This window comes from Taudactylus pleione, unplaced genomic scaffold (genome assembly GCF_031769625.1).
Source record: "Taudactylus pleione unplaced genomic scaffold, aTauple2 ptg000019l, whole genome shotgun sequence".
Classification (NCBI taxonomy): Eukaryota; Metazoa; Chordata; class Amphibia; order Anura; family Myobatrachidae; genus Taudactylus; species Taudactylus pleione.
In genome coordinates this window covers 31,624,543-31,637,142 of record NW_028284421.1, presented here as the reverse complement: position 1 = coordinate 31,637,142, position 12,600 = coordinate 31,624,543, and the positions used below count along the sequence as shown (strand labels likewise).

General features: G+C 43.3%; 1 protein-coding gene across 1 annotated transcript in view; it reads right to left on the bottom strand.

Annotated features, from left to right (window-relative positions):
• RAB8B (RAB8B, member RAS oncogene family) overlaps positions 1-11,836 on the bottom strand; it is a 42,513-nt gene extending 30,677 nt beyond the window's left edge. Inside the window, exon 1 of the mRNA XM_088446476.1 lies at positions 11,603-11,836. Within this exon, the coding sequence (XP_088302602.1) occupies positions 11,603-11,726 (124 nt within the window). The 5' untranslated portion in view covers positions 11,727-11,836. The remainder of the gene's footprint in view (positions 1-11,602) is intronic.
• Positions 11,837-12,600: the final 764 nt, after the last annotated feature.

Below are 12,600 nucleotides of genomic sequence, written 5' to 3'. Positions count from 1 at the left end.
TGCGCTGTTCCGCTCTGGTCGGCCCGGCAGTGGATGGTTGGAGATATCATCTCCAAGCGCCACTGAAGCCGGCCAATCAGGCAGCATGCAGCGCGCCCTGGGTCATCGTGACCTGGGCCGCGCCGTTTACATTGCAGGGTGACATGGGAACTACCCGTGCTCAACCCTGCAAGCTAGCCAGGTCGGATCCCTGGGTTGATCCGTTTACACAGACTAAAATCCCGGGTTGATGCGTTCACGTGCATCAACCCGGGATTTTTCAGTCGGTGTAAATGGGGTATAAGTTATAATGGCCACTGACAGTTTACAGCATGTGTTATCTGCATATGTTTATGGTTATTTAATAAGCCTCCTGGGGTACAATCTGTAACCAGGCTGTTACTACAAGGGTTAAATTATGAGTGTGCTGCATATATTTTAAATAAATCGCTTGCTCAGGAGTCTCAGCAGCCTGCCAGCTACTGGTGTGCAGCAAACGAGTGGGTGTATATGCAGCGTTACCATGGAGGAAGAGCTAAAATACAGCCATAGTGAGTCATCACAGATCTGACATGCTCTCCTGTACCGTTGTGTGCAGGAAACATACACACAAGTATAAATATGTAAAAGGACCTTTACCCAGTTAAAAAAAAAAAAAAAATACTAACGGTTAATACATTTTCAGAAAATGCTACTATTACTTTGTCATTTTAAGTGTACCTGTAGGAGAAACAAAATAGTTTCCCTGCTTATGGCCACATACAAAGAGGCTGTGATTTTATTCAAGACACCCGTGGAGCATATACAGTTCTATTATCTGGATTGGTTGGACTTTGGGTTGTACAAATAATGGGTTCCTACTGAAATTATGCCTAAAATATACTACAGTTTTCTCTGTATTTCACTTGACAGCCACTTATTTATGTTACGAGGGTGGTTCAATAAGGTAATAAGACCTCACATCGTGTAAATTTATTCAACCCATACATACAGTGGTGCTTGAAAGTTTGTGAACCCTTCAGAATTTTCTATATTTCTTCTGAAATTTGGCCTAAAAACGACCTCAGATTTTCACAGAAGTCCTAAAAGTAGATAAAAGAGAACCAAATCAAACAAATGAGACAAAATAATTTTTTTTTTAGGAATTTATCCAATATCAGATATCTGTGAGTGTTAAAAGTATGTGAACCGTTAGGCTTAGCAGATATTTTGAAGGTGAAATTAGAGTCTGGTATTTTCAATCTATGTGATGATACTCAGGATTGAGTGGACAACCTGTCTTTTTAAAAGAACAAAGTCTGATGTTCACAACATGTTTGTGGAAGTGTATCATGTCACGAACTAAGGAGATTTCTGAGGATCTCAGAAGAAGAGTTGTTGATGCTCATCAGGCTGGAAAAGGTTACAAAACCATCTCTAAAGAGTTTGGACTCCACCAATCAACAGTGAGACAGATTGTGTACAAATGGAGGAAATTCCAGACTATTATTACCCTCCCCAGGAGTGGTCGACCAACAAAGATCACACCAAGAGCAAGGCGTCTAATAGTCCGCAAGGTCACAAAGGAACTCAAGGTAACCTCTAAGCAACTGAAGGCTTTTCTGATATTAGCTAATGTTAATGTTCATGAGTCCACCATCAGTAGGACGTTGAACAACAATGGTGTGCATGGCAGGATTTGCAAGGAGAAAGCCACTGCTCTCCAAAAAGAACATTGCTGCCCGTCTGCAGTTTGCTAAAGATCACCTGGACAAGCCAGAAGACTATTGGAACAGTGTTTTGTGGACAAATGAACCCAAAATAGAGCTTTTTGGTTTAAAGGAAAAGTGTTATGTTTGGAGAAAGGAGAATACTGCAATCCAGCATAAAAACCTCATACCGTCTGTGAAACATGGTGGTGGTATCATGGTTTGGGCCCGTTTTTTCTGCATTTGGCCCTGGACGACTTGCTCTCATTGATGGGACAATGAATTCTGAATTATGCCAGAATATTCTAAAGGAAAGTGTCAGGACATCTGTCCATGAGCTGCATCTCAAGAGGGTCATGCAGCAAGACAACGACCCATTCGACCAAAGAATGGTTAAAGAAGAATACATTTAAAGTTTTGGAATGGCCAAGTCAAAGTCCTGACCTTAATCCAATCGAAATGTTGTGGAAGGGCGAGTAGTTCATGGGAGGAAACCCACCAAGATAACAGAGTTGAAGCTGTTTTGTATGGAGGAAGGGGGTAAAATTCCTCCAAGCCAATGTTCAGGACTAATCAACAATTACCGGAAACGTTTAGAAGTAGTTATTGCTGCACAAGGGGGTCATACCAGATAATGAAAGCAAAGGTTCATGTACTTTTGACACTCACAGATATGTGATATTGGATAATTTTCCTCAATAAAAAACAAATGAGCATATCTAATTTTTATTTCTCATTTGTTTGATTTGGGTTTCTATCTACTTTTAGGACTTGCGTGAAAATTTGAGGTAGCTTTAGGCCAAATTTCAGCAGAAATATAGAAAATTCTGAAGGGTTCACAAATTTTCAAGCGCCACTGTACGTATAATCAGTATTGCCTTGGAACAGATTATTTTTCCACATAGTCACCATACTTGTCGAAGCATTTGTTCCAATGGTACACCAAAACATCTATCCCGGCATAAAAGAAATCAGTGTCAACCGCCTGAAGCCAAAGCATGATGGCTTGATTAACTTCAGTTGGTTGCGAATTACCTTCCACCCAGGTGCTTCTTCAACGGTCCAAAGAAGATGAAAATCACAAAGGCTGCAGGGAGGATGGTCCAGTACCACCAAATGGTAGCGCCATAACAACTCACATGTGCAGTTAGCGAAGTGTGGCCTGGGGTTATTGCGTAGCAATAGAACACCTGTTCACAGCAACCCATGTAGTTTTCGACTAAATTGGCCTCCACAACCGGCTCAATATGTCACAATAGCAGACAGCATTCACAGAATCTCCCTTGGTGAGAAAATCAACAAGAAGCATGCCCTTGTGGTGCCAAAACACTGCCGCCATGACCTTCTTTGCTGATGGGAGTTATTAATTTATTGGAAGGTGGGGAAGGTGTGTGTTTCCGTGTCATGGATACTTGCGTTTAATCTCCTGTAACTATACGCTGTAGGAACTGCACTCCCTCGGTATCGCATTAAGTGCAGAAGAGACAATCCCATCTTACTGGTTTTGTGAACTTCTGCGAGTTGCTTCGGTACCCAGCGTGAACACTTTTTCCTGTACCCCAGTTGCTCATGAACGATGTTGTGCACAGTACCCACTGAGATGTTCAGTTCGTCAGCAATATCACCAAATCAAAATGCGTCTGTCCTCCTGAATCAGACCTTCAATGCAGTACAAACTCATCTGTGGTGGACGTAATTGAACGGCCCGATCGCTGCTCATTTTGAACGGCTGTCCTGCTGTTACCAATGGCAGTGCACCAAACCGAAGCCTGTTTTCATGACATAACGTTATCACCGTACACCTCGCCAAGTTGGTGATGAATTTCAGCTGCTGATGTGCCCTTTATACTTACAAATCTGATCACACTACGCACCTCAATGTTTGACGAGGATTCTGCCAGCTCCGCCATCTTACAGCTGATGTTGGGACAGTATGACTGATATGAGCCACAGCCTATTGGCCATGGGAGGAAGCAGTGATCTACCTGCTATGCGGAAAATTAGAATAAAATAGAGAACATTACACTTGAGAGAGGTATTGTTTTCTTACTTATTGAACCACTCTCGTCTTTATCAGTGCTCCTCAAAGTGACTGCAGAAGTAGGCACTTAGAGGTCACAGACATTATTTACTTCTTTTACTTTCTGGTTATCAGAATTTTGTGACCAATGGGTTTTTAGATGATATCTCTTATACCAGGAAATACATATTTACATTGTTCATCCTATAGAATTTGCTGTAAATTAAACCTATAGTATGTAAGAAAAAGTTCAACAAAAACACATTTTTATGGCATTTTAAATTATTTTCCAAAATGAACATTTGTCTAATATGCCTACTCCTTGCCAACATATACAAATTGTTACAGTTCCAGAAGTCGTGCTTTATACACAGTTTTTAAACACTGGGTATGAAATAGCTTTCCTTACCAAATATTTGTGTAAATCCCAATTTTAAACATAGAGTACCTTACGCACTATCTAAATATCCATTAAATTGAACCATCCTACCGCCAACAAGTCATGTTTTCAGATAACAGACTTAGGGACGTATTCAATTTGGAGCGAAAAGCCGATCTCGTCCCTTCAAATTTGGGGTACATGAAAATGAACTTTTAAAAATCGTTAAAAATCCACCTGCCGCAACCAACCACAATCAAAAAAACATCTGGGGCATACTTGGGGACCCCCCCGTCTATTTCGCTAGTTTAACAGTTTGTCCCTCAACTTTTTTTTTTTTGCCCCCCAAGATGAAAGTACATTTTTTGGGATGTCCTGTGGAACTTTTTTAATTTATTTTTTTGACACAGAATACCTTTGGGGGACAGTTGAACTGGGGCAGGGTACTTTTTTGAGTTTGTACCCCAAAGCCCCAATTCTGTACTTTTTTTTCACCAATTATTCTATGGTGAAAACTTTTCTCTGGATTTTTGCAAAGACTTTTCACCTGTGAAAAGTCTTGAAATTGAATACGGGGAAAAGTGAAAACGGCAAAAATGATGTCATCGGTGAAAAATATTGAATCCACACTGGTTAAGTTCACAGATCTATGCATTATCACGGATTCTATGTGATAACGTCCCTTTTTAATGGTCATTAAAAAGCTGCTCAGGTGAAAAAGGGTCTGGAATTGAACAGCCCTGGGCATTAAAGTCCAAGGCTACCACCTTTTTTCACCTCCGTGAACGGGGCTAATTAACTTCCTCCCTAAGCAGTCTATTTATGAAAAAGTGATAACCCTAGTGTTCAAGCTAGGTCTGGCGCTGAGCAGGGAGCCAGACCTAGAAAGGGGAACGCCTGCATGCGCAAAGGCGTGCATTTGTCAGAAAAGGGGTTGTTGTCAGAATTGGGGCGTGCACGGCACTTATGGACATGCTGGGCTGCCCCTAAGAACTCCTGTCTCTGAATAGATGCCGGGCGCATGCACCCAGCATCTATTCACCTGCAGTGATTGGTGCGCTGCAATTTTTCCCATCTGCAGGACACTGCGGCCGAGAGTGGGGACGACACACGCCATGTTGTGTTAGCCGAGAAGCCTAGCGGGAGCGCTAAACACCATTTTCTTGCAAAAAAAAATTAAAAATCCAGAGAAAGGGGTTATGTATTCTCCTATTTAACAAAAAGAACACGAGAAATTACAGCATTCTCTTGCAGTCTCCATATTTTCACAGCTTACTGCGTCCCCACTGCAGTGTTTGCTCAATTTATCAAGCAGCAGAAAGCTTTCCTGTACCCAGAAATGGAGTACCCGCAAAGTCGGAGAAACTTTGTAGAATGCCAACAAGGTCAAATGGCTATGCACAATTTACTAGAGCCCTGAGCTGGCAGCATTTGGCTGTCAGTGAGAGGGAGAAAACCTTGGCATAGAAGCAAAGTCTTCAGCAGAACTCAAGGAGGAGCCCAGACATGATTACTATTCATGATATATGAACGCAACTGTATAACCGTGTTTCCCCGATAATAAAGACCTATCCCGAAAATAAGCCCTACCCTTACTTTTGAAGAACGGTCCAAAATAAGACCTACCCCGAAAATAAGCCCTAACAAAATCCCCATTTTGTCCAGTCCCTGCGCTACACTAAAATGCCCCCAGCATGAAATGGATGCAGCTGTTAAAGATTTAACAGTGGCATCCAATCATAGCTGCAGCGTCTCTCTCTCTCACACAGTGAGCGCGCGGCAGCTGGCGTGCGTGACAGCGTCATTTACAGCAGCAACGCAGAGGAGAGTAGAGATAAAAGAAATAAAGGTAAGTGAAGAATTGTAAAGCAGGACTCAGGGCATGATGGGGATAAAAGCAGGACTCAGGGCATGATGGGGATAAAAGCAGGACTGAGGGCATGATGCTGTCAATGTTAATTAAAATAAGCCCTACCCCGAAAATAAGCCCTATGGAGTTTTTTTGACCAAAAAAAAATAAGACAGTGTCTTATTATCAGGAAAACACGGTATGCATTGCTTTTATATGAAGGGATTCATATTGTTCCCACAGTGCCACCAATTATATATAGCCCCCTAAATAGTTACTGACCAAGTGAAACAGGTAAGTCAACACAGGCATGATACTAGTATTAGGTGGCTTTTAAGGAAATCTCCCAAAAGTAACCCCATTAGGGGTAATTACTTTAGCTGAGAAACCTTGATAAATATTGACGTTGTCAGGGACTAAATTAAAAGGAGTGACGCATCCCCTGAATTTTCAACATATGCCACAGTGATGACAGAAGTGAGAAAGGTATATTATTTGTTGTGCTCACATTATATAAAACCATAATGCTGTAAATTCTTATATATAAGCTAATTAAACATTGTATCTACAAGAAATCTCCTACAGATTAAACAAAAATAAAACATTTTATACAAAGAATATTGTACAGAAAATAAACCTGGTTCTCACAATATGGTGCACCACAAAATACAAAGGGCAGTTTTGTTTAACAAATTAAATTAGTAAGCTTTTTGAGTCATTGAGTTTGGTGAATATAATGCAAGATTTTATTTTGAACTTAACCCTTTATTTGGCAAGTATTGAAAATTATAAGAATATATTTTTTGTTTTATTATATTTTCACCTGTAGTGAATTTTGGATCTTCTAAAACAGCTAACTGCTTGAGAAGAGCATCACTGCTACAGAAAGGATAAAAAATGTAAACACTACAGCATAACTAGAATATGAATAAAGGGTTAAAGTCAGCTAAGAAAAAAAAGGAAATTCGAGAAATTAAATGATGACCAAGTGATCAAGTGATATATAGTTATAGACCTACGTTATAAATTTATAAACAGACAACATAGCACACTCGTCCCCCGTAAAAAGAATAAAATAAATGGTATTTTTAAATTGAAGAGAAGTATTCTTCATATACTGACCGGAATGGGATTGAAATGCCTAATACCCCCCCCCTCCCAAACCTAACCCCGCCAGACTCCCTAATCCCTAATCCTCCCACCCACGGCTAACGCTAAGGGCACCCCAGACTTACCTTCATTCAGGATGGGGTCCTCGGCATTCCGCTGTCAGGATTGTGACCGCAACGGCCTTACGGTCGCCGGTCATATTACTGCATATTATATATATTATACACATATACACACAATATATGGATATGGCACCAGTACGCACAATGGTGGATGAATCAGTATGTCAAATTAATTCAACCACACATGTAATCAATTAAGCAACACTTGCTCTAAGATAATGGGCGTCAGGCTTAAGTCAATAATTGTGAGCTAATGGTGTTTAATTACGAAAAAAAATAAAAAAAAATACAGTGACTGACATATGGGCAACCAGTTTGCTAAAAGTGCTAGTGCATAGGATAGCTTACAAGCGAATAAGTCATATTAAACATAGTTTAATATGTGATAATTAAATAATGCAGTGATTAAAACAGTAAAGTGCAACAGTGAGATGTGTAAAATATATATAAGTTATTCTATAGATTATAGATAAAAACAAATAAATGCACAGAAGGTAATAATCACAAACAATACATGATTTAATATAATGTGGACATAGAGTAAATAAATAAAAAATACAGGTAATCAATAAAAGGAGGGTGTCAGCTGGACGAAACGCGTTGGCAGTAGCAGTCACTTACCCCATGAACTCCGATTACTTTCACTCACATAAGTTGACACCCTCCATTTATTCATTACCTGTATTTTTTAATTTATTTATTTCCTCTATGTCCAAATTATATTGAATCATGTATTGATTGTCCCCTTAAATACAGAAATCCCAGTTAACAAAACAAATGCTACTAGTCTAACCAAATACATCAGGATGACAGATCCATGTAATATATCAGACAAGAGGTAATTACTTATATCTCATTCAGACTATTTCAAGAAATTTGGAGTTTATTACTTTGCCTTTTCATTTCCTGCCCATTCAGTGGATTATACGATTGTACATGAGTATATCTAAAGTGAATGAAGGGAAGCAAAACATACAAATAGCTGAACCCCAAAAATATATGATATGAGACAATGATACACTAATACTCAATGGGCACGATTCAATTAAACACGAAGTGAATAGCCCCGGGAATGAGCTCCCGCAGCTATTCAATTCTGCGCAAAGTTTGGTCGGGGAAGGCTCGTTCTCGTGCCTTAAACAGGGTGTTTAGGCGCGAGAACGGGCATTCTCCGACTAAATTTCCCGGCACGATGCTGTTTTCCCAGCACTAAGGGCAGAAAACAGAATTGCGCCTGGACTTTTGCTGGATTTCTGCTCGCATCCCAGGAGGGATGCGAGAAGAAATCCTTAGTCGGGCTTAGCAGCGCGATGAATTGAATAGCTCCGAGAGCTGATTCCCGGCGCTATTCACTTCGCGTTGAATAGAATTGTGCCCTATCTCTGTACTACTTGAAAATAAAAGTCCACAAAAGCACAGTAAATGAGGGTGTGAAATAAAAAGGCAAGATAAAATTAAGTGTGAGAAACTGCTAGGACAGGGATATACAAAGAAAAAAAAGACCATACAAGAGTGATATATGGGTGGGTGGGGATTCTATTAGTCACCGGACGAACCACGGACTTTTAGTTCCCGGGTTAAGTGCTCAGAGCTAGTCAATGATATCCTACGGTAAGGTATAGATTCATAGAGCTAAGTGCCTGGAGCTTAGCAATTATTGTACGCAGTAAGCCCCGAGGGTGCACTTAACACGGATTTCTGTTCGCACCCTCTGCGGTGGGAACAGAAATCTGCGAAAAGTGCACCCTCAGTGCTTACCTTGGGCAGTAACTGAATAGCTCCGGGCTCTTAACCCGGATGCTAAAAGTCCACAGCTAATTGAATTCCCCCCTGGTGTTGCAAAGGAATACTTATAAACCCATTTAACAGGTAACTGTGCAGAAAAGGTGGTGTTGACCATAGCAACCAATGACTGGTTTTATTTTAGGACACGGCTATCTATGACATGCTTGAAATTAAAAGCTGACTCAAAGTATTTCTTTCTAGAAAAACACTTTATAGCTATAACTGATAATTTTCCAAACTGATTGAGATTGACAACTTTATTGCACAGTTGCCTTTCATACTTGTTTTTTTTTTTTTTATAGAAGTCCACCAATCTGTATTTTATTTGCCATAAAGGAAAAGTTAATTCAATAATGCTGCCCATCCACTAGAAGACAGGCAAAAGACTGCACGATTATAGACATTGTAATCATGCAGTCGTTTGTTTGTCTGTTTATTATGTGATGTGCCTACACTGAACGAGCAGTCATTCAGTGTAGGCACATCAATCATCTGCTAACATGCTGTCGTCAGGTTGACCAGCATGTTTGCACAATGATAGATGGTATAAAACGACCAGTTGGCACGCGTATCACTGGTCATTTTAGACATTTTAGTGAACGATCTTCAAACGATTACGATGTCTTTATCGTTCAATTTAATCGCCTAGTGGATGGGCACCTTAACAAGGCAAATCTGCACTAAAAAATCAGAGCAACCTGACATTTAATTTAATTGTCTTATGAAGCATACACATGGTCAGATTTGTCAGATGTGTCAGATGAACGATTTGAACGATCTGACCAACGATTTGAACTATGAACGATTTTTGACTGCATTAAAATTAATGGAATCGTCCAAATCTGACTGCAAACACATCAGATGTCAGATATCGTTATCTGACCATCGGGAACGCGCATCATTCAGACATGTCAGATTTTCTTTCAGATATGAACGATTTTTTAAATCGTTATCGGTCAGATCTGAAGAAAAATCTGACCGTGTGTATGCACCAGAACTTGTTCTAGACAGGTGAAAACTGACTTGTTGTTATGGTCTTTGTAAAGATGCAATTCTTTGCACAATGTCAGAAAGTCATCCTCAAATGTTGTAAATATGACTTAACTACCAACTTGACACTTATTTTTCCCCAGGGCTATAGTCCATCAATGCCATTATTTACAATTCAGTAATTCAACTTAGGTAAATGGGCTGAATATGGGGGGAGGGAATGTGGAGACACGGGCTGAATATGGTGTGTGTGTGTGTAGACACAGGATGAATACGAGGGGTGTGTGTGTGGAGACACCCGGTTGAATATGGGGTGGAGGGGAGGTGTAGAGACACCGGGCTGAATATAAGGGGGGGGGAGGGTGTGTGTGTGGAGACACCGGGCTGAATAGGGGGGGGGGGGGTGGAGACACCGGGCTGAATATAGGGGGTGTGGAGACACCAGGCTGAATATGGGGGGGGTGTGTGTGTGTGTGTGGAGACACCAGGCTGAATATGGGGGTTTGTGTGGAGACAACGGGTTGAATATGTGGCGGAGGAGAGATACCGGGCCGAATATGGGGGGGGGGAAGACGCCAGGTGGATATGGGGTGGGGGTGGGGGGGGGAAGACGCCAGGTGAATATGGGGGGTGTGTGTGTGGGAGACGCCAGGTGAATATGGGGGGGGGGTGTGGTAGACGCCAGGTGAATATGGGGGGGTGTGTGTGGGAGACGCCAGGTGAATATGGGGGGGGGGTTGTGTGGTAGACGCCTGGTGAATATGGGGGGGTGTGTGTGGGAGACGCCAGGTGAATATGGGGGGGGGGGGTGGGAGACGCCAGGTGAATATGGGGGGGGTGTGTGTGGGAGACGCCAGGTGAATATGGGGGGGGTGTGTGTGGGAGACGCCTGGTGAATATGGGGGGGTGTGTGTGGGAGACGCCAGGTGAATATGGGGGGGGTGTGTGTGGGAGACGCCAGGTGAATATGGGGGGGGGGGGTGTGGGAGACGCCAGGTGAATATGGGGGTGGGGGGGGAGACGCCAGGTGAATATGGGGAGTTCGGAAGGAGACACTGGGTGGGGGGGTTGGAGAGACACTGGGTGGATGTGGGGTGGGTGGGTTGGAGAGACACTGGGTGGATGTGGGGTGGGTGGGTTGGAGAGACACTGGGTGGATGTGGGGTGGGTGGGTTGGAGAGACACTGGGTGGATGTGGGTTGGAGAGACACTGGGTGGATGTGGGGTGGGTGGGTTGGAGAGACACTGGGTGGATGTGGGGTGGGTGGGTTGGAGAGACACTGGGTGGATGTGGGTTGGAGAGACACTGGGTGGATGGGTTGGAGAGACACTGGGTGGATGTGGGGTGGGTGGGCTGGAGAGACACTGGGTGGATGTGGGGTGGGTGGGCTGGAGAGACACTGGGTGGATGTGGGGTGGGTGGGCTGGGGAGACACTGGGTGGATGTGGGGTGGGTGGGGAGACACTGGGTGGATGTGGGGTGGGGGGTTTGGGAGACACTGGTTAAATATGGGGAGTTTGAAAGAAGACACTGTGTGAATATACGGTGTGTGTGTGTGCGGGAGACACAGCATGAACATAGGGTGGCTGTAAAGAGACACAGGCTGGCCGGGGATATTGTGGTCAGAATGATGGGAGCAGTAAAAGGAAGTGAGCGGTGGGTGTGGCGGGAGTACTGACCGATGGTGGAAATAAAGGTTGTATTAAACGCGTCCTCGCTGAACCTGAAGAGCAGACACGTCTTCCCGACCCCGCTGTCCCCGATTAGCAGCAGTTTGAACAGGTAGTCGTACGTCTTCGCCATCTTCACACTTTCCTCCTCTCATAGAACGGGAGCCACCGCCGGCCCGCGGGGACCGATTAGACCAATAGGAAGCCGAGGCAAGGGACTCTGCCTGTGACGCAATCTTTCCTTCCACCCAGCAGCCAATAAGAAGTGAGAGGCGGGACTCCGGCGGCCGATGTCACCCCGGAGACGGGTGACGCGCCCACCATATGCTCGCCTCTTGGTCTGAGTAATCAAGCAGTCGCAAGACGTCACGGGAAATGTAGTTGTAGTTGTTTGCGAGGTGATTGTATATGTAATGAGGGGACACTCGCCAGTCACCACTCCCTGCTCTTTTCTCAGATTCCTCAGAAGGGATCTTCATGGGAAATGTAGTCTGATTTGCCTAGCTATCTAGAGAACGGACATTTCTGACCATATATGTACTGACTAAATGAACAGTTATACGAATAAGTAAAAAAAAAAAATGTTTTCAAACAAAAACGTTCCTACAAATGAACAATAAGGGCGGAATTCAATTGTTTCCAGCCCCGATCGCGCCCGACGGAACTATTCAATTGTTGCTCCTGCCGGGCGCGATCAGCTGTCAGGGCTCCATTTCAGCTCGCAGCCCCAGGGGCGTGAGAGCTGAAATGTGTGAAAAGTGACCTGTTTGAGCGCCCAAACATCAATTTTCGCGGTCGCGCCCAGCACTTTGATCGGGGGCAGCTGCTTTACGCAGCTAAACCCGACCACTTTGGTCGTGATTAGCGCAAAAATGTCAGCAACTGAATAGCGGCCTGCGATCTCCTGTCACTTTAGACGGGAGATCCGGACCGCGTAAACAATTGAATTCCGCCCTAAGAGTTTAGTGGTATATTCAATAAGCAGTGAATTTTCAAAACCTTGGGTT